The sequence below is a fragment of the Orycteropus afer genome, unplaced genomic scaffold (genome assembly GCF_000298275.1).
Source record: "Orycteropus afer afer isolate SDZICR_OR568_19922 unplaced genomic scaffold, OryAfe1.0 scaffold00019, whole genome shotgun sequence".
In the NCBI taxonomy this organism is placed as follows: Eukaryota; Metazoa; Chordata; class Mammalia; order Tubulidentata; family Orycteropodidae; genus Orycteropus; species Orycteropus afer.
The window spans coordinates 2,096,584-2,119,444 of record NW_006921606.1 but is presented as its reverse complement, the minus strand read 5'-3'; the positions used below and the strand labels follow the sequence as shown (position 1 = coordinate 2,119,444).

Sequence of the window (22,861 nt, the reverse complement as noted above, 5' to 3'; positions counted from 1 at the left end):
TTTCCTTCAAGGCTCAGGGGTCCAAGATTATCTTCTGTGTCTGTGTTAATTGGTTTCCCTTTTCTTTGTTGAAGAGGGTCTGTGCAATCCTTCTGCCTAGTCCGCCATCTTGCCCCGCTGTAGGCTGTAAATTTTTATGAAAGTAAATTGCCGTATCTTTCTCCTGCAGAGCAGCTGGTGGGTTTGAACCACTGACCTCTGGTTAGCAGCCAAATGCCTTACTCACTGTACCACCATCCCTCATACCAAAGCCAAACTCACTGCCATCAGGTTGATTCCAACTCACAGTGACCCCCTTTGGGTTTCTGAGGTGGTAAATCTTTACGGAAGTAGATTGCCCTGTCTTCCTCCCATAGAACTGGTGGGTTTGAACCACTGACCTTCTGGTTAGTGGCCAAATGCCTTATTCACTGAGCCACTGTCCTACCAAAAACCAAACTCACTGCCGTTGAGTCAGAGCTGATTCATAGTGACCCCTCCTTGGGTTTCCGAGGCAGTATCACTACAGTAGTGGGCAACCTTCCTTCCGAGGAGTGGCTGGTAGGTTAGAACCGCCAGCCTTCTGTTTAGCGGACAAATGCTTTAGGCACTATGCCACCAGAGCTCCTAGCGGGAGTTAAATGATACCTCATTGTAGTTTTGATTTACATCTTATTGATGGCTAATGGCAATGAGCATCTTTCCATGTGTTTGGTGGCCATTTGAATGTCCTCTTTGTTCAAATTTGTATTCAAGTCCTTTGCCCATTTTATGATTGAGTTATGTGTCTTTTGTTGTTGTCAAAGTTTTATATATATATATAAATATTTGGTTAGTATATTCTTGTCAGATATATGGTTTGTGAAGTTATGCTCCTAGTTGGTAGCTTGTCTTTTCACTTCTTTGGTAAATTCTTTTGATGAACAAAAATTTTAAAATTTTATGAGGTCTCATTTATTTATTTTGTCTTTTGCTGTTTGTACTTTTATTATTATCTTAGATAATCCATTATTGAAAGCTAGGTCTGAAAATATTGTGCTTGCTTGTTCTTATAAGAATTTTATGGTTTTAGTTTGCACATTTAGGACTTTATTTTTAATTTTTTTGTGTATGGTGTGAGGCATAGATCTGATTTCATTTTTCTGCACATGGAAATGCAATTTTCTCATGTTTTTGACTGTTAATGTCACTGAGTTGTAAAAATTCTAAGTGTGGTTTCAGCTGGTGCGGCTCTGCCACATCCTTTTACCCTGTAGACTATGGGAACACTGCCAAATGGTAGGGCCTGACATATTGGTTCTAGGACCAATGAGGGATGAAGAAGATTGTCTGGAAATTTCCTCCCATGTGCCATGTCACCAAAAAGATCACAAAAGCCCACCCCCTGCTGTTTGCTCAAAGCCACTGCCTTATTGCCCTGGACTCTGCTCCTGGGACTCTTCTCTGGGTTAGGAAACCCTGTTGTGAGGTTAGGGGTGGGGGAGGAGAGAGAGCTGAAGACTCCTAGAAGAGGAGTTCCAGAGTTTGCTCTGAATTGCTGTTAAGCCAAGAAAAGGCACAGCGGTGTAGTAAATTACCCGGTATGGCTTTTCTAGCCGTAAGTCTTTGTAAACTCTGTGGTGGAATTTGCTGTGAGCAACTGAGGAGCTCCTGATTGCTAAAGTTGTTCACCTGAGGTATTTCTGTTGGGAGTGGCACAAAACAATGTTCTGGGAGGTTCCTATTCTCTCTCAGGTGCTTAGAATTCTGATGTTATGATTGGTTGGTTTGGCCACTCTGCTGGGCTCAAAAGAGTCCTCCTAGAGGCAGAACTCTCTCCGACTGCTGGCTGAGGAAGGATGTGCTCCTGAGAGACACATGCTGCTGGGAAAGAGACGCAAGAGACACGCATTGGTGAGAGAGACACTGAGGGACACGCAGTGCTGGGAGACAGACTGTGAGAGACTGTTGGGTGAGAGACAGCGGGCTGAGAGAGACTGAGCATTTTTCCTGAACTTGAATTGTAATCTGGTGCTTCTCTAATAAACCCCATAATCTGTGAGTTCTGTGCAGCCACTGAAGTGAATTATCGAACCTGGCAGATAGGCTTTGGGTGCTACGGGAGGAACGGTTGGTGTAAGGGCTAGAGGGAGGCAGCATGTCTGGCCTCGCAGGAATGGGCCTTGGGCTACTGATAGCGATTCTGTTTTCCTCTTGTGGGGTTAGAGGAGGTCGGGAGATGTGGCTTCCTTGCTCCTTTAGCAGGCACTTAGGGAGATCCTTATGTCCATTCCCTCCCAGGATCCTATACTCTCATGGGAAGAGTCTGCATCTGATTCAAAGAGCTCAACTTCCTTAGTGCCCACTGGCCTGTGTGTGGAGATTTAATTCTACAGAGGGCTCTGACTTGCATGCGTTATTGTATCAGAGCATAGAAGCCATCTTTGGCCAGCTCTCTCTATTCTCCTTTTCCCTCAGCTTCATCAAAGTGGAGGACACTTGATCCTCTGACTTTGGAAGGACAAGATGTCCTCCTGCTGATGTTTACCACCTGCCTGTCAGTTTATCATACTGTGGTGGCTTGTGTGTTGCTCTGATGCTGGAAGCTATGCTACCAATATTTCAAATACAAGTAGTCACTCATGGTAGACAGGTTTCAGTGGAGCTTCCAGACCAAGGTAGATTAGGAATAAAGGCCTGAAAATCTAATTCCAAAAATTAGGAGCTCTGGTGAATGACAACAGAACACTGTCCAACTAGCTTGTTTTGGACATGTCATCAGAGGGATCAATTGCTAGAGGTAGACATTGTGTTTGCCAAAATAGAGGACCAGCAAGGGTGAGGGAGACCCTCAGTGAGATAAACAGGCAAAGTAGCTGCTAGAATTATAAACATATAACTGCTAGGAGGAAGTCAAGCCTCAAGAATCTGATTAGTTTTCCAGTGGCAGGGACATCTGGGCTTAGAGGGAGAGTGATAAGGAGACCAACATGGGGAAGTGGACAAAAGTATGTGCAAAGGCTATGTAGTGGAAAGAGCAAAGGTCATCTGAGGAATTTACAGGGCAGTGGGGCTGGGGGTCAGGGAACCACAGAGGGCCAGACCACAGAGGGTCTGGAGGTGGGTTGGATTTTTTATTGTCAGCAGTGGTGTACAAATCAGACATGTATTTCATAGGACCCCTCAGTAGTGTGAAGAGCAGACTGGTGGGAGGCAACAATGCCCATAGGAGGCCAATTAGGAGAGAACTGCAGTGGGCAGGAGAGGTGAAGAGGGGCACCTGGCCTGGGACAGAGAAATGGGCAGAGGAGAGTTGAATAGGATATAAATGGACTCAACTGTAACCAGCTGTCATCAAGTCAGTTCTGGCTGATTTTCAGTGTCTGTTTTTTTGGAAGTAGATCGCCAGGCCTTTCTTCCATGGCACCTCTGAGTGGACTTGAACTGCTAACCTTTTGTTTAGCAGCCAAGCATGTAAACTACTTGTATTACCCAGTGATGCCAGATGGACCCAGACTGATGAAATTCTTGAGAATGGAGATTCATAGTGGGCAAGTCCCACCTTCATTACTAACTGTGGTAAGAATCAGCATGAATCCAATACCTAAAGTATGGAAATGGATGCAGTCCTTATCTTCCCACTTCAACATCCTCATCGCCACCCTTTCACAGAGCATTACTCTCTTCAATCCTAGCCACTCAGAGCTGGGTTAGAATTCACAAGTTAGACAGACACCATCTTTCAAACAGCTGCCCATATAGCGTCTTCCTGACTCTAGCCATCCAGAGCTAGGTGAGAACTCACAGGTTAGAAAGACACCTTCTTTCAGACTGCCAAACAGGCAGATACACACCCTTGTTAGTTCTCACTGTACCTGTGGGTTTGTTAATTCACTGGAACAATTCATAGAATCTCATAGAGATTATAGCAGATTTAGGATTATAAATTTATTAAAATCAAAATGTATACAAACAAAAAGACACACAAAGTATACCAAAAAAAAAAAAATAAAGACAAACAAAAAGGTAAGGCCAGGGAGATGTCAGAACAGTGGTTTCAAGTGTGAAAGAGGGACACATTACCCTCTCCTGTAGATGATCACCAACCATGAAGCTTCCCTGAGCCTGAGGGCTCAGGGCTCTTATCAGCTTTCTCATGTGGCCATAATAGATTACATTATGATTCCTGATACTTAGTCAGTATTGGGTCCCCAGGTGGTCCCTTCTTGGTCTGGTCATCCCTCATTCCTTACCCTCAGGTGTTGGTATGGCTCCAAAGAACTGAGGACAAAGGCAACATTGTTTTTTGCAAAGTTATTCCATACCTTGAAGGAAGTGAGAGATTTGGAGACAAGAGCTTCTCACAGAGACAGGGAATGCCAAAGGAAGTCAAGACACAGGGTCAAAGATCATAAGTTTACTTTGGGACATTGTCTTAGGCTGGGTTCTCTGGGAGCTCTGGTGGCATAGTGAGTGAAGCATAGGTATATAGACAGACAGACAGACAGATACTGATTTATCTCAAAGAAATGGCTCACACAGTTGTAGAGGTTGGCAAGTCTGAAGTCTATGGGTCAAACATTAGGCTGGAGGCTTCTCCTGACTCACATAGCAGCAGGGGCTAACAAATGCAAGATAATAGCAGACAATACAGCAGGCTGTTGGCTGCAAAAGTTGACAAATCCAAGATTAACTGGTTAGATGGCAGGCTGCTGCCTCACAGACTGCAGAGGCTAACAGTCATAAGATTGGCAGGCACAGTAAGCCACTGGTTCAAGTCCAAGGAATTGGAGGTCAGATGATGATAAGCCAGATGCAGGATCCAGATGGAGCAAAAAGCCAGAGAGCTTTGCCAGAATACTCATATATATTGCAAGCAGAGCATACCTCCAAGGAAACTTCCTTTCAGCTGATTGGCTGTTCATAGCAGATCTCATCATGGCAGTGATTACATTACATCAGAGATCATCATGGGGGATGAATACATCATACCACTAAGAATCATGGCCCAGCCAAGTTGGTACACAACCTTGGCCATCACAGACATGTTGAGTTAGAGATGCCTTTGAGACACTGAAGTAGAAGTGTTGAGAGTGCAGGTGAAATAATAAAACACCGTTTTTAAAATGCATTTTAAAATTCAAACTTTTTACCAATTAATCATAGCCACTCCACTGCTCTGTCAGAACCAGCTAAGTGTTGTTGGAAATGTGCATAGACAGCTTGCAACTCTTTCTGAGTTGCTGAGAGTGGAAGCAATGGTTCACTAAACCCTGGTAGAGAGGATAGCTAGAGATTGCTCCTCACCCCATGAGGGCATGTTCCCCAGGCCATGGTCAGCAGCCCTCCTCAACTCCCACCAGCTACACAGTTCATCAACCCCTGAGACCAATCTGGTCATTTACTGTCTATGTGCTTTTATTTGCCAGGAACTTTTTGTTTGTTTGCACTTCTAATGGCTCTAGCACACAAAGCTGTCAGATAAAATTCCATCTGTGGTTAATGGAAAGATCTGCTTCAATGTTGCATCACCGCTGGAAGGAAACCTGAGCTTTGATTAAACTCTGGGGGCAGAGTCCCACTTTACACAACAAAATGCCCACTCTCATGTTTGCAATCACTTTCCAATTTCTGAGCTTGAAGGCTCTCAAGCGAAGCATCAAACCAAAGGCTCCCACTGCCCCAGAAGGAGCCACTGAGTGCCTTCCGTCATCAAGCTGGCTGAGAACTGAAAGGAAGGAAAGGGCTGAACCAGAATCATCATGCTAAAATGTAGGGTTTGGATGACATAGGCAGCAACATCTAACTATAAGCCAGCTTGGAACATACTCAGAACAAGTAATTTAAAAAAAAAAAAAAAAATTGTAAACCCTTTCAGCTATTGGCCAATGCTTCTGTAATATCCACCCTTCTCCAGACTTTTGGCAAAAAAACAAGTTAAAAACAAATGCTTTCAGTTTGCTTAAATGACAGCCTTTGGAAAAACCCAGTGACTGATACTGCACATTGAAAACACTTGGGCTGTTCTCCCAAGGATAGGGCTGATCAACAAAGCAATTCGAGCAAAACGGCCTTTTTCAAAGATGGTGAAAAACATCAAGTAAGGGTAATTAAGAATTTAAGGAAAACAACTGCACAATTCTGGTACAGGATCAGTGCAAAATGATGCTTAATAGATACATGTGTGCATGTGTCTATGCATGTGTTTGTGGGAGTACGATCTGTGTATATGATGTGTATGTGTACATGTGTGTTTTTAAGTATATGATATAATGTGTGTGGACATGTATGTTTATGAGCACATGCTATGTATGTGATATGTGCTCCTGTGTGTCTGTCGGTAGATGATAGATGTATGTGATGTGTTTGTGTGCATGTGTATTTGTGGGTATATAATATGTGTGTGATGTGTGTATGTGTTATGTGTATATTGTGTGTCTGTGGGTATATGATGTGTGTGTGTGTGACTAAAGAAGAAAATTCTAGTATTATCTCCCCTTCCCCCTTGTGTTTTATTGTGTATGTGTTTAAACAAATGTACACTCCATCAGCTTTTTTGTGATATAGGGGTGGAGTGTAAATTCCGTCATCTATGGAAGCTCTTTCATACAATAGGGACTGATGCTAATTAAATACCATCTGCATTCGATTGAACTTGATCCTGAGTCATGTAACATTCATTTCCAGTTTGATCATTCAAACACAATGGTGAATCTGCATTCCGATGTTTTTGAATAATATTAACCCATTTTCCTGTTATTAGTAATATTATACAACTCCTCAAATGCAAAGGTGTCACATAAATGCTTTGCTAATGCAGGAAAATGTTCTGACAGACTGCCATAAAAGCTAAGGTTAAATACTTATATAAAACAGCCTATTTGGCCAAATATTTCATTGGGATTGCTGGGCAAAGTAAATATTAGGCAGACTGACAACTAATTGATTTGGTTTGCATTAAAACTGGGCTAATTTAAATAGAGGTATTTCAGTTGCGATTCTGAATTCATAATTGGTTCAGATGTCTATATGCTTTCCCTGGGGCTAAAAATTTAATTAGAACAGTGAGAACCCCTCAGCCAATCATGTGGCGGCTCCAGCCAGGGCTGGAATGCGCCTTGTTTACCTTCTCCCCCTCTCTTCTTTATTGGCAGGATGCTTTGATAAGGGCCCTGCCAGGAGCTTATTAAGAAGCCCTGTGTAAAAGAGATTTTTATTTGAAAAAATTTAACTGCCACAGCCTTTGCCTAGAAAGCCTACCCTTACTTTTGTTTCCTTCAAGGAGTCAACTGATGACTGGGAATATCTGGCCTTCAGATCCAAACTCAATAAAATTATAGTATATTAAGCACAGTGAAAATGTTAGCTAAGCAGCTCCAATGCTGAGGGAGTAGGTGGATGTGTGAATCCTCCTCCTTTGCCCTAGCCACGTTTTGTTCTTGCTCCCCTCCCCAACTCTGTGGTGGGCTCACCCCATGTAGACCCCAGGCAGGGCCTCTGAATTCCCCAGGGCTCAGGGCCTTGCACTCAGCAGGTGCACAATTAAAATTTTTGTACAGAAGGGTAGAGCAATCAGTTGATTGCCTTTAGAAACTTTAAAAAGTAGATGCTAGATAAAATACAGGTGAAGTCTCATATTCTGATTCTATGTCAGTTCTAACAATAAAGAAACAGTTTAATTCTTGGCAGACACAGTGGAAAAGGAGGCATGAAAACCAGTAGCTCTTCTCAGAGCTTGTCCACAGGGGGACTTCCCTGGTGCAGACAGCTTGTTCCTAACTATCTGGGTGGTAATAATTTAATAACTCAAAAAGACATCAGATAAAGAGCAAGCATGCTATCTTCAGTGGACAGATGAATTGCTTGCTTAAAGTGAAAGTGTGGAAGGGAACTGAAGCAACTTCCTTCCTGGCTTACAATCTTCTCCAAACTTCTGACAGATGATGGGCCACTTCCAGCTCACCCCTTGCCCTGCAGCCACACAGAACTCACACCTCCTCTACAAGCAGGGTCCTGTACACTCACTGAGCCCTCCCTCGACTCTGTTTTTCACTACACATGCAATCAACTTGGCTTGCCCTTCCTTTTCCAAATGCTCAATTCTGTGCAAATAAATAACTGACGTGCTGGCTTTGCTTCCGAGAGAAGATATACTGGCCCCTTGGAAAAAACATTTCTTCAACTTCCATGTTGTGAAAACAAAAACAAAAACAAGCAAATCAAACTCACTGCCATCGTGGATTCCGACTCATAGCAACCCCCATTGGGTTTCCAAGGCTATAAATCTTTACAGAAGCAGATTGCCTCATCTTTCTTCCATGGAGTAGCTGGTGGGTTCAGACCACCGAACTTTTGGTTAGCAGTCAAATGCCTTAATGACTGCACCACCAGAGCTGCTTATGGTGTGAACACAAGTAGATATAATTACAGCATCATATGATTAGGTGAGCTAATGTATGTTAAGTACTCAGTCAAGCTCATAGTAATTCCTTAATAAAGATGAAACTTTACATTTCATCTTTATCTTAAATACAGATATACTTCTATCTATCCATCTCTCTATTCATCCATGTGTGTGCACACACACACACATTCATCCATCCATCCATCTCTAAAATGAGTTCAGAAATATATATATGACTGTCTTTTCACACAGCCCACTTACACAAATGCTCCATGCTCTCTGGAGACCACTTTCTAATGTGCTTCAAATCAGAATACCTAGAGAGTGATGCCTCAGAGAAGGTAGTGTGGTACAGTACCCAGTGATAAACCATCTTTCTCATCCTTTCCTGCTCAGTCAATGCAAAAGGAGCCATGATTATCAGTGGGGTGGTTTTGGGCAACATCAAGAACCCATTTCTTTATGAAAACCTTACTATAAATCCTCTCTGGGAGTGGCTAAAATAGTATTGTGTGCCAGCTTGGGGATCCAAACTAACATTTAGCACAATGTTTTTAAGAGAAGATGGTTTCTGTGTTCTAAAACTATGATTTACCAATGACTGTATTTCTTTATTGGAGCTGTTAATGCTTATCATGTGAATTTATATTTCCTCCATAGCTCTAGTCACCCTATGATATACTGCATATTTTCTATTTATGATTTCTTTTTCTGTCCCCTATGCTACCTGTTCCATGGGAATGGAAGCTCCATGAGAGCAGCCACTGCTAGGAGCAGAGCCTTATATAGCAGGTATTACAAAAACACTCATTGAACAAATGAACTCATGAAAGGCTGTTGGTCATTTTAAATTTTTAATCTTATTAAGTATCTACTGACTGATATTTATCAAATATTAATCTCAAAACTACAGAAAAGAAGTGTAATTAACCACCCAATAAATACGAACTGGAGTCCTGGGTGGTACAAGCAGTTAATGTGCTTGACTGCTAACAGAAAGGTTGAGGTGCAAGTCCACCCAGAGGCACGTTGGAAGACAAGCCTGGCTATCTAATTCCAAAACATAAGCTACAGTTCTACTTAGACACACATGGGGTGCCATGAGTCAGAAGTAACTTGACAGCAGTTGATTTTAAATACGAATTTTATTAAAACTTAAAATGCTAGCTTCTTTGCAAGTTATATTTGTTTTTATCTCAAAGATCATATGAATTTTTAAAGGGGGGAAGAAAAAGCTTTATTTACTGCCCAAGTTTTTAAATTCATGGTAACCATTAAGGTATGTGTTATGACAACTACAAAATAATCCATTTACCCAATCTCTACTTTTATTATTAAAAAACTCCCTTGAATTGCTGAATGTTTTTTGCCTTTATGGGTAGGACTCACATACTTTATCCTTCTGATATTATTGAATATTTTGTTAATTTCTAACAAATACTTAAAATATCAATAGCTCTGTACTTACTTGGTGGTTGCTTCAAACTGAAGTGAAGAATTTAAATTCTCAAGTCTGGTAGGACACACAAATATTTGGAACACTTAGATTTCCTGATATACAGTCTCACATTTGTCTTGTTTTATTCAAAGTTGATTTGAAAAGTGATGACTATACAGAGCCATGTTGAAATTCAGACTCAGCCATTTTTAGAAGCATGTTGTTGGTTTTATGTGCCATTCGGTCGGACCCGACCCATAGCGACCCCTCCTTGGGTTTCCGAGGCGGTATCACTATGTAAGTAGATTGCCCAACCTTCCTTCCGAGGAGTGGCTGGTGGGTTTGAACCACCAGCCTTCTGGTTAGCAGTCAAGTGCCTTAGGCACTACACTAGAAGCACAGACACAAAAAGGTAAAAAAACTTTCTAACCCTTAAGAAAGCCCCTTTCAGGGGCAGAAGTCGGTACCTGTGGGTCCATCCTGAGGAAGGTATGGGGGCCTCTGCTGCTCAAGATTGATCTTTTAAATGTTTTGCTGTGAAAAAAATGGTAGTAATTTTCCAGGTTTCCAATCTGCAAGACAAGAAACGGGATATCATCAATTAATACAATCCTACAAACAACTTCTACCACCTGTCTGTCCATTTGTCATACTGTGGTTGCTTGTGTGTTGTTGTGATGCTGGAAGCTATGGCAACAGTATTTCAAATACTAGCAGAGGCACTCATGGTGCGCAGGATTCAATGAAGCATCCACATAAGACAGACGAGGAAGAAAGGACTGGTGATCTCTTCCAAAAATCAGCCAATGACAACTCTATGGATCACAACAGATTATTGTCAAATATAGTGCTAGAAGATGAACCCCATTGGTTGGAAGGCACTCAAAACACACAGTGGCCACAACAATGGACTCATTCTGTTGTACATGTGGTTGTCATGAGTCAGAGCCAACTCAACAGTAACTAACAACCCAAACAGCTTAAAAAATCCTCCATCCCACCAAAATCTTGATCTGAAAGTTGCACTCTGCTCCCAGGGAACACACACCATCCATCACACTTCCTCACACATTATCTCCAGTACATATCCTGTGTTTATGAACATGGACTTAGATGCCCCTTCTTAGATAAACAACATTGAGTCCTATTTCAAATGAAAGACAAATGCCACTGCATCTCATGTAAGTTAGTACCATTTAAAGTTGAGTGTTTTTTTTTTTTTTTTGTTACTATCTTGGCCATGTTTTTCAGACATGAATTAATATTCATTTAGGGTCAAGCATCCTTGAAGTCACTCAGTTGGTGTCAAGTCAAGTCTACACCAAAATATTCCTTTATAAACAAACTCTGTCCCTCCACCCCATGGGTAAACTGAAATATCTAAGAATGAACACTTGCTCTCAAGTGGAATGAGGGAGCCAGAGAAAACACTCTGGACCATCTGCTTGGGGATTGTGAAAAGGTCAGATGAGAACATCACCCTCCACGCCCCCACCCTTATGCCCCGCTCCCCCAGGTGTCCCAATTTCTTGCCAGGGGCAGTTTTTCAGAATAGATCCTGAAGGCTGCATGAAACCTCAAGGAGCTCTACATCTACCACTGGCTTGCATGATGACTGGCCCTCTGTGGTCCTCCCTGCAGCCCAGATCTCCCCAGTGACCTGCTTCCATTGTGTGGTGACCCTTAAGCATCAGGGCATCTTTCTCAGAAGACCTGCTTCTTGTGCTAACTTTCACTGGTTGTTGAGAATAGCTAGCTGGTCACCATCTGGAAAGCCAAGTTTTCCAAATACCTAAAGATGGGCTGAATATTATATATACTCTAAAGCTGCCCTTCTCAGATTATTGTTATATGCTGTCGAGTTGGACCTGACTCATAGTGACCCCTCCTGGGGTTTCCGAGGCAGTATCACTACGAAAGTAGATTGCCCAACCTTCCTTCTGAGCAGTAGCTGGTAGGTTTGAACTGCCAGCCTTCTGGTTAGCAGTCAAGTGCCTTAGGCACTATGCTACCAGAGCTCCTTCTCAGGCTATACTATCCTAATTTATTTTCTAGCTTCTGATTAAAGGATGAAGTTAAGATTATTTGCCCTCTAGAGAGTTACATATATTGTGATTTTAACCACAAGTTTTCAAATATACCTAGCTCAAACCCTCTCCAGTCCCATCACCATCATTAGCTGTGTGACCTTTTGCAAGGATATTCAACCCCAGTGAGGCTCGATTCCTTATATATAAAGTGGGCATAAAACGACTTTCCCCTTTTTAGTGGGACTAAAGTCTACACAGGAGCTCTGGTAGCATAGTGGCTAAAGCACTTGACTGCTAACCAGAAGGCTGGCGGTTCAAACCCACCAGCCACTCCTCGGAAGGAAGGTTGGGCAATCCTACTTCCGTAGTGATACTGCCTCGGAAACCCAAGGGGGGGGTCGCTAAGAGTCGGGGCGACTTGACAGCACATAACAAAAACAACAACAAAAGTCTACACAAGTCACAACAAGCCCCTGGCTACCCCTCCCCATTTTGTCTGCTATGACCTGACTCCAAAAGAGCTGAGTGACCCAGGCAGAGACTTGGAGGGTCTTGGATGCTGTGAGTGACCATTCCTCCCTGCAGTGTGGTCAGCACAGCATACCCTTCTACAAGATGATAAAGAAGGTGTGCAGAGAGAGTGACCTCCCTGCCTCTTGAATATTCTTCAAGTCCCTGCTTTCCAGAAATCCTATACAATCCTAGATGGCTGCCTCCTGTTTTTGGGTTTCAGAAGAACTCCCCTACCCACCCTTGAAATAAAGAACCTCCTTTTTCACTTATAGGAGCTCTGGTAGCATAATGCCTAAGACATTTGACTGCTAACCAGAAGGCTGGCAGTTCAAACTCACCAGCCAGTCCTCAGAAGAAAGACTAGGCAATCTACCTCCATATAGATACCACCTAGGAAACCCAAGGAGGGGTTGCTATGAGTTGAAACTGACATGACGACAGTGAGTTTGGTTTTTGTTTGTTTGTTTTTTTCCCTTAAGCCTGTCCCAGAGGATTACTGTTACTTATAACCACAGAACACTGAATACTATGGCAAGCATGATGATTAAAATATATATGATTTGTACAGTGCCTAGTGTCTAGAACCTGCTTGATAAATGGGGAGATGAGCTTCTTCCTCTGGTTCTTCTCCATGTCCCTCTATTCCCATCTCTAGGTCTCGTATACTGTAAATTTTGTCCTAATTGGGTCTCCATTCTAACTCAACCCATAATCACCTAGTGGGTAACGTGGAGCTTAACCCTCTGAATCTTAGTTTTCTCATGGGAATAATAACTACTACTTTGAAGAGTTGCTCTGAGGCCTAGAGATATGTATATGAAAGGGCTAGCAGAGCACCTGGCACTTATTACCACTTATTACCTAATAAGTTCTCAATAAATGGTTTTCTGTGATTCTGATTCTTAGTTCATTTTCTACGTCAAGACATTTTATCTGTCCCATAAACCTATTTTGCACCTACCATGTCCTATTTTGTACAAAAACCCTTTTGTTTATCTCCCTACAGTTAAGTCACCTTGCTCACTTATTCATCAAAGTTAATTGCTATATATGTCTTAAGGTTCCTCCTAAACCATGCTAAGGTTATTATTTAGAGGCAAAGGCAATGATGAAGTCTTCACTTACAGCAGTGTTTAATCAGCATGTTTGCTCGTAAGTGGCCACTGTCCCTGGGAGATGTTACACAATTTTTGGTCTTTTAACTCTAGGCATTCAAGTTAATTCCCATTCAAGGGCATGGAGAACTAAGAGTTGAATCAAATTTGCTGGCCAAGGGATAGATTAAGTGCAGAGCTGCTGACCCTTAGCAAGTCCATGGAAGCCATTCAGGTCAGTACCTGGCCTTGGGGCTGTGGAGCCAGCCAGAGGTGTCACATTCAGTCTCACCCCTTCCATCACAGGCCAGTCACAAGACCATTCAGTCTGCCTTGGGGCCACCATGACCATCCTAAGCAACAGCCCAAAGAGTTTGGGCTAACGTAGCTGTTCACCTCAAGAAATCCAGAGAGGGAACAGATGGTCCCTACAGTGCTGTCTAGGCAAACTGCCTCTGGTGGCAGCAGTGGTCAGGCTGCATCTATTTGGAAACTTGGGTCTAGCTCAATATGGGGGCTAAGTGGCTGGGAGGGTCACACTCATTGCAGGGGAGAAGGGGATACCAGCCAAGACCACCCTCTTGTCCTTGCAAAGCTAGCTACAGAAGAAGATGAAATCTATTCCAGAAAAAGATGGGAAGTAGATCACTGGCTACAAATCTGAAAATGGTCCCAAGGTCCCTCTGAGATTCTGTGCTCTGCAATCACCCTCTGGTTCCTTACAAAGGGGTAGAACTGAAGGGATGGGAACCACTACATTCCAGCTTCATGACCGCAGATTTGAGAGTTGGGCCAACTATAGGGCCCTGTGTTTGAGTGAGGGTTGCTTGATTTTGGTATGTCAGAGGTGGTAAGGGAAGGAGATAAAAAGTCCTGGTGGCGCAATGGCTAAGTACTTGGCTGCGAACTAAAAGGTCAGAGGTTCAAACCTACCAGCTACTTCAAGGAAAAAAGATTTGGCAGTCTACTTCCATAAAGATTCACAACCTCAGAAATCCTATGGGTCAGTTCTATTCTGTACTACAGAGTTGTCATGAGTTAAAATTGATTTGACAGCAGTGAGTTTGGTTTGGGTTTAAGGGAAGAAGGGAAGGAAGAAAGGAAACCAACACTACTTGGGAGGGAATCTAGACCACTTCCAAAGGCCCTAGGGGCCACAGGCACTGCAGAAGTCTGTGCCCCCATGGCTCATGCAGTGTCTGCAGGCTGGATTAATACAACGTTTCCTACATGGAGTGAGCATTGATTTCCTGATGTCTGTGGATGTGCTGTAGTTAATAAAATATTAAATCACTCAGAACAGGGCTCAGCAAACTACGGCCCATGGGCCAATTCCAGGTTCAATGCCAGCTTTTATAAGTTAAGTTTTCTTGGAACACAGCAACACCCATTCATTTATCCCCTGTCCAGGACAGCTGAGTAGTTGGGACAGAGACCATAAAGCCCACGGAACCAAAAATACTTACTATTTTGACTTTATTAAAAACATTTGTCCACCTGTGATTTAGAGCATTAGCTGCTGAAAATACTAAGGTCTTCAATGTTAAAAGTGGGTTCTCTAATCCACATGCAGAGGGATTGTTTAATAGATACTGGTGCACTTGCAGTCCTAGGTCATGGTCCCTTTTAGCACACTCAAGGTCTCTTTCAGTCACCAAGAGGTCCTTTCTCTATGACCTGTCCCAGGAAGTCACTCCCTTCCATCTTCAGCTCCTGCTGCATCAGGCATAGGGCAAGAATGTGAGGTTTTCATCATGGGTTGAGGTCAGACAGGATCAAGGGGTGGAGCAGGAGGCAGTGGCAACTCAAACAAATAGCTGAGCACAAATGGGACATGTTCTGTGAAGAAGTCATCTTGCCTCTGGAAAATGTAGCATTTATGATTTAATCGTTCCTGTTCCCCTCTCTTTTCCCACACAGCTAACCCTTCTCAGGTGCTCACTTGACCTACCACAGCAATGTCAACTTGAGTTGCTACTTAAGCCCTCTGGGTGTCTTCATGAGGTAGGACAGGACGCCAGGCTGCGAGGCACGAGCCTTGGGTAGGGTCACTTGTGGGGACATAGCTACTGGCCTAGTTAAATGTGATAGCTGGCAGACTGCACTCTGGCCCTGACTTGCAGGTTAGGGTGTGGGATAGAACCACAGAGGTGCCTCAGCAAGATCTCTCATTTTATTGGTGGGGAAACTGAGGCCCAGGGAGGGTAAGCCCAAATTTGTACTCTGGGGCTCTCAATTCCTAAACTACCATCTCCTCATTCTGCCCACAAATAGGTGATAGTTGACACCAAATAATATACACACAGATAAAATAGGGCTTAAGATTACCACTAAACTTTTTATACACCTTCAGGGTCAAACTGATAGGAACTGGCATGATCAGAATAAACAAAAGTGTGTGTGTGTGTGTGTGTGTGTGTGTGTGTGTGTGGTAGGACTTTAAATCTTGGTGGTAGAATGATGTGGAAAAGGACAGTGCAAATGGTTGCGCAACTTGAAGAATGTAATCAATGTTACTGAATTATACATGTGGAAATTGTTGAGTTGGCATAGGCTTTGTTATGTATACTATCACATACACAAAAATCTTTAAATCCAAGGCAATCTTCTTGGTAAAATCTAGACATTTGCCATCCCAGGTGCTATGTTTCAGCTCTGCCCTTGCAGTCACCTCCCACATGGGCTCTGGGTACCACTTCCCAGCCCATGTACACAAGAGACCCATAGCTTCCTAAGAGCTCTGGTCTACCTTCCCCCTGCCCCCCTGAGAACTGAAGAGAAATACCCCCTGCCTGACTGCAGGTGTATAATAGTCCTCTTAACTTTGAACCCTCTCAGAACCATGGTTCTCTTTATCAGTGAATATGGCCTCTGCTCTGTAAGGTGGGCTTTTATTTTTTAAGTCACAACATAAAATTGCAATATGTTCATTTTCTTTTTCTTGTTCACAATGTTTTCAAAATGCATTAATTAAAGCAAGTATCTCAGTATACCACCCAAGAAAACAAACAATTTGCTGAGTGTAATGCTCACATCTCTTAACTCAACATTGATATGTAATTACACACATTAGTTAAAAAAATTGGTAACACTATTAAAACATCATTAAAAAGCTTGTTAAATGTTCTCAGAACATTGGAAGAAATGTGTTCAAAGAATGCACATGAGGAAAGTTAAATCTCATTTAATTCTTTTAACAAGATGCTTTATTGGACATTTCAAAATCTAGATAACACATGCACATGGCACAAAATGCAGAAGGTACAAAGGGGCAGACAGTTAGTAGGGACCAATATAATACTCTTTTCCCCCTGAGCTCTCTGACTTTCACTGGTGCTCACTGTTCCTAATAAGAGCAGGCAGCACCTCTGGAGCATACCCTGTCCCAGGTAATGGGGACAAATTCCCTTGTTTGATTCTTGTAACACTCCTCTGAGGCAGATGCTATTACTATCTTCATCTTGCAAAAGGGTAAACTGGGTCACAGAAAGGTTAAATAAACTGATTAAAACTACACATTTAGTAAGCAGCACAGCCAGGACTTGAACTCAGAGTCTCTATTTTTAGCCATCACATCTTTTGCCTCTTGATAGATTTAAGGACACTGGTTGCCATGGGAAATTCAAATCATCTTGGTCCTTGTCCTCAGCAGCAGTTTCTTCACATATAGCAAAGAATCTCAATGAATGTTGACTTTCCTTCTTTCCAAAGAAGAAATAATGGTAGATATATACACATACATACATATGTTATGTTCTATTATATATGTATATTGTGTGTGGTGTGTGTATACATGAATACATATGTATATTTGTGTGTATAAGCACACTATTTCTACATTTGTATATATGTATATGAGGAAGCAGCAGCAGGAATCCAGGTAAGGGGAGGGACCCAGGCACCACACCCAAGTGGTGGGAAAGCGGGTGAAGGGAGAGAAAAGTCAGGGGGACTGGACCAGGACAGAGCAAGAAAGCAGCAGCAGGGGTCCAGGTAAGGGGAGGGACCCAGGCCCCACACCCAAGTGGTAGGAAAGTGGAGGAAAGGGGAAAAAAAGCCAGGGGGACCAGGACAGAGTGAGGAGCAGTGGCAAGGATCCAGGTAAGGGGAGGGGCCCAGGCCCCACACCCAAGTGGCAGGAAAGTGGCAGGGATCGAGGTAAGGGGTGGGTGGAGAGGTTTCGAACAGCTAAGGGAGACAACTTGTGTGTTGGTTTGTTGTACCGTGGTAGTGTGTTGCTGTGAGGCTTGAGGCTGTGCCACCAGTGTTTCAAATGCCAGCAGGGTTGCACATGGTGCACAGGTTTTGGCATGGCTTACAGACTGAGACAGACTAGGAAGAAGGAAGAGGCCATCCACTTCTCAAAGAATTGGCCAGAGAAAACCTTATGAATAGCAGAGAAACACTGTCTGATACATTACTGTACAACTTTATGAATAGCCCAGAAATATTGTCCAATACAGTGCAGCAGGATGAGCCCCTTAGGTCAGAAGGCTCTCAAAATAGGACTGGGAAAGAGCTGCATCATCACAGGAGAAACAACCTTACTGATATGGATAAGGTAAAGCTTTCAAGACTTCCATTTGCTGACGTGGCATGACTCAAATTGAGGAGAAACAGCTGCAAACATTCATTAATAATCAGAACATGGAATGTATGAAGTATGAATCTAGGAAAATTGGAAGTTGTCAAAAATGAAATGGAACACATAAAGATTAATATCCTAGGCATTAGTGAGATAAAGTGGACTGGTTTTGGCCATTTTGAATCAGACAACCATATGATCTAATATGCCAGAAATGACAATTTGAAGAGGAATTGTTTGGCATTCATCATCACAAAGGATGTTTCAAGATCTGTCCTGAATTATAATGCTGTCAGTGACAGAATAATATCCATATGCTTATTAGGAAGGCCAGTTAATATGACTATTATTCAAATTTATGCACCAACCACCAAAGCCAAAGATGAGGAAATTGGAGATTTTTATCAGCTTCTCAAATTGACTGAACATGCAATCAAGGTGTGTTAATTATCACTGGTGATGGGAATACAAAACTTGGAAACAAAAAAGAATCACCAGTAGTTGGAAAATTTGGCCTTGGTGACAGAAATAACGCTGGAGAGATTACATCATAGAATTTTGCAAGATCAACCACGTATTCATTGCAAATACCTTTTTTAACAACACAAATGGCGGCTGTACATGTGGACTTCGTCAGATGGAATACGTAGGAATCAGATTGACTACTTCTGTGGCAAGAGGCAATGGAAAAGCTCAATATCTTTAGCCAAAACAAGGCCAGGAGCTGACTGTGGAACAGACCATCAACTGCTCATATACCAGTTCAACTTGAAGTTGAAGACAATTAAAACAAATCCACAAGAGCCAAAATAAGATCTTGAATATAATCCTCCTGAATTCAGAGACCATCTAAAGAATGGATTTGATGCATTGAACACCAGTGACCAAAAACTAGAAGAATTGTGGGATGACATCAAGAACATCATCCATGAAGAAAGCAAGAAGTCATTAAAAAGACCAGAAAAGAAGAAAAGATCAAAATGGATGACAGAAGAGATTCTGAAACTTGCCCTTGGGTGGAGAGTACCTAAAGCAAATGCAAGAAATGACAAGATAAAATTGCTGAACAGATTTCAAAGAGCAGCTTGAGCAGACAAAGCCAATTACTATAATGAAATGTGCAAAGACTTGGAGTTGGAAAACCAAAAGGGAAGAACATGCTCGGCATTACTCAAGCTGAAAGAATCGAGGAAAAAATTTAAGCCTCAAGTTGCAATATTAAAAGATTCTATGGACAAAATAGGGAGCTCTGGTAGCATAGTGCCTAAGGCCTTGACTGCTATTCAGAAGGCTGGTGGTTCAAACCCACCAGCCACTCCTCGGAAGGAAGATGGGGCAATCTACTTCCATAGTGATACTGACTTGGAAACCCAAGGAAGGGTCGCTATGAGTTGGGTCTGACTCGATGGCACATAACAACAACAACAACATATGCTTACACATTTCATAAACAAATGGCTATGAAACATACCAGGCAGGTCCTTGATTTCTTCTTTCTCTTATATATCAGTGGACCTCCCAGGGCACTCACTGCAGCTGCCACCACTCAGAACCTGTAGATCGTGGCTCACAACCTTGTGCCTGTCAGAATCACCTGAACATGTTGTGTGTCTGGCCCACCCATAGACAGAGGCTCTTGTTCCATTAGTCTGGACTGCAGTGAGCACATGAGTTTTGAAGCCAAGATATCCCCAGGGATCAAGTCAAACACTGAGAGGGTAGGGTCTTTGCCCTCCCTCCTCTGCTCAGCTGTTTTTTCAACCCTCACTTCAGCTGCCACTGCCTCCAGAAAGCCCTCCCTGACTTCTCAGGCCTGGTCCCACCCACATGTTGCTATTGCACACCTATCTCTCTCTCCCCATCCTAAGCCTCTTGAGGGCAGCACTATGTCATCTGTAAATACCCACACCCCAGCAGACTCAGATACATAGCAAACAAAAAAAACTTAACCTCACTGCTGTCAAGTCAATTTTGACTCATGGTGACCCCATATGGTACAGAGTATACCTGTGCTCCATAGGGTTTTCTTGGCTGTGATCTTTATGGAAGCAGATTTCCAGGCCTTTATTCTGAGGAGCCACTGGGTGGGTTTAAATCACCAACTTTTAGGTTAGCATCCAATTACAAACCATTTATGCCACCCATAAATGGGGACTTCTGACTTACAATGACATGGCAAGGACATGTGTATCTTCCCCATTCCAACTACGTACACTTGTAGGGGCCTGCATCCTGGGAGGGTAGTACAGGCTGAGACCCTGTTGCCTCCCAGACTGGGCACCACTGTCTGGCCTTTGGGCACTCTTTATAGGCTCTTCCTAGGACAATGCTGAGAATGAACGCAGGCTGTGGAGTCAGGCCTGTTTTCTACCACAGAGTGACGGGGGTGGATCCTTTTGGCTGCTTCTAAGTTGCATATCCCTAAGCTTGTCCCAAGGCCAGAGCCTTTCAGGGATGTGGGACAAGTGAGGCAGGCTGTATACAGTCCAAGCAGCATCTGGCCTGTGGTGGCACTCAAGCTCAGTGGCCCACCACTGTTCATTCATAGCAAGCACACCAGCTGGAGAGGAAGTCACTTAAGGACCATAGGTGGGGATGAGTATAAACAGTTTGCAAAGCCAAACAAGGGAAAGGCAGTGGCCAAAAGTGATAGGGAGAGGCCTAGGCTGGGTGAGTCTACAGGAAAAGCTTCCCTTGGCATCTGTTTTATTCTCTAAATACAAGTACAGCCAGCTTCAAATGATGTCCTGTTCAGATCAGGCCAAGTCCCTGTGTGGTACAAATGGTTAACATGCTCTCACCTGCTTCTGTATTGGAGGTTCAAGCCAACCCAGAGGCAACTCAGAAAAGCAGCCTGGTGATCTACTTCAGAAAAATCAGCCATTGAAAACCCTATGGAGCACAGTTCTACCTTGACACAGATGGGGTCACCATGAGTTGGAATCGACTCAAAGGCAACTGGCTTACTGTTTATTTCAGGCAGGTTTGAGGTCTGGCAGATCTTAGTGGGTGTTGCCAGCTTGGTCTCTCATTTTTTTGAAGATCCCAAGGAATGGTGGAGGTGAGTCCCATCTAATTCATCATGTTTGATTTACAGCAAAGTCATCGATTGTTGTTGTTGTTATGTGCCGTCAAGTTGGACCCAACTCATAGCGACCCCTCCTGGGTTTCCGAGGCAGTATCACTATGGAAGTAGATTGCCCCATCTTCCTTCTGAGGAGTGGCTGGTGGGTTTGAACCGCCAGCCTTCTGGTTAGCAGTCAAGTGTCTTAGGCACTATGCTAAAGTCATCGATGAGAATGCCAAATTGACCCCAAATAACATCAGCTTGTTCTAAAGGCCCCCCAACCACTCGGCTCTGTAGTAGGCATGACTTCAGACACAGGTGCTGTCCTACAAGTCCTGGAGTGCTTGTTGAGTTTGAGTAGTGGTTAAGTGCATATTTTGGGCCATCACAAAACGCCATCCCCACCTCTCAGTCAGTGCAGCTGAATCCTGCCTCAGGGAACAGCTGATAAGTAGCCACGAAGTGTCCCAATTCAAAGTCTCAGCAATGAATGGGCTGCAGATGAAGCTTCTGACTCTGCAAAAAACTATTCACTTTATCACTTCCAAAGCCTGCCCTTAGCTAAACACATGTTCTAGGCTTGTTCATGCTGCAGCTGCAGCAGGCTGGCTTCCAGGGATGTTCAACTTCAACGCCAGCATCTATCAAGGGTCTTGGCCTTTGGGCAAGAGCCTGCATCTAACATGAATAGACGTTTGAGTACAGTTATATAATACCAGTGATCCCAGTGGTTGACTCAAGAAAAACATAACTAATTGGAATCTATAAAAACTTACACACCAAATTCATTCTGTCTTATTCTGGTGACTTCCGCCTGAAGAAAGTTATAAATAAAGGTGGCCACTGAGCCTATATTTAGACGAAACTGTGCTACCTGGTATTTACAATTCAGGAAATTCATAGTGAGAAAATGGACATTTTATTGTCAATTTAAAACTTGCTTCCCATTTCAGTCACATATACACAAAGCAACATTCTGTTATTGCAATAATTGCAATTCTGACCTAAGTTGTGGTTCTTGCCCAATTTCCAAGTCCCCTAAAATTGCTTTCTTCAACATATATGCACCCAAACTATGAAATTAATCCATTCAATGCCCTATAAATTCCTGAAAAATCATTCCTTTTTACTTAGTGGACTTCATTTTCTCTTCCCTTCACCAAACCAAATGATCTGGCCTCAAAGGAAGATATCTGGCTTATATACCTGGCCTCAGCCTATCCCTTTAATGTCCACAAAGAACAATCTGAAAATTTTACAATCTTCACTTTGCAAGTCTTCATTTCAAATCATTTACAGGTTAAAGGTTTCATTATAGCTATTTAAGGAGATGTGATGGTGTAGTCATTAAGGCATTTGGCTGCTAATCAAAAGGTTGGTGTTTCAAACCCCCCAGTTGCTCTACAGAAGAAAGATGAGGCAGTCTGCTTCCATAAAGATTTATAGCCTTGGAAAACCAATGGGGGTGCCATGAGTTGTAACTGACTCAATGACAGTGAGTTTGGTTTTTTGGTTTTATGGCTATTTGGAATTAGTTTTACTTGATTCCTAAATCCAATCACCCTTCAGTACTCATTTTTGTTTTATTTTGATTTAATAATTCAGAAACGTTTGCAGCAGTATATTGACAGAGAACTTCCAGGGGTTCAAGCCGGATTCTGAAGAGGACGTGGAACAAGGGTTATCATAGCTGTTGTCAGGTGGATCTTGGCTCAAGGCAAAGAATACCAGAAAGATGTTTACTTGTGTTTTATTGACTATGCAAAGGCATT

The 22,861-nt window shown here is 42.9% G+C and overlaps 1 protein-coding gene across 1 annotated transcript in view; it reads right to left on the bottom strand.

Moving 5' to 3' along the window:
- The window catches only part of PCSK6 (proprotein convertase subtilisin/kexin type 6), a 404,303-nt gene that overhangs the window by 271,241 nt on the left and 110,201 nt on the right, over nucleotides 1-22,861 (bottom strand). The window contains exon 2 of the mRNA XM_007959931.2: nucleotides 10,268-10,372. Coding sequence (XP_007958122.1) covers nucleotides 10,268-10,372 — 105 coding nt within the window. The remainder of the gene's footprint in view (nucleotides 1-10,267; nucleotides 10,373-22,861) is intronic.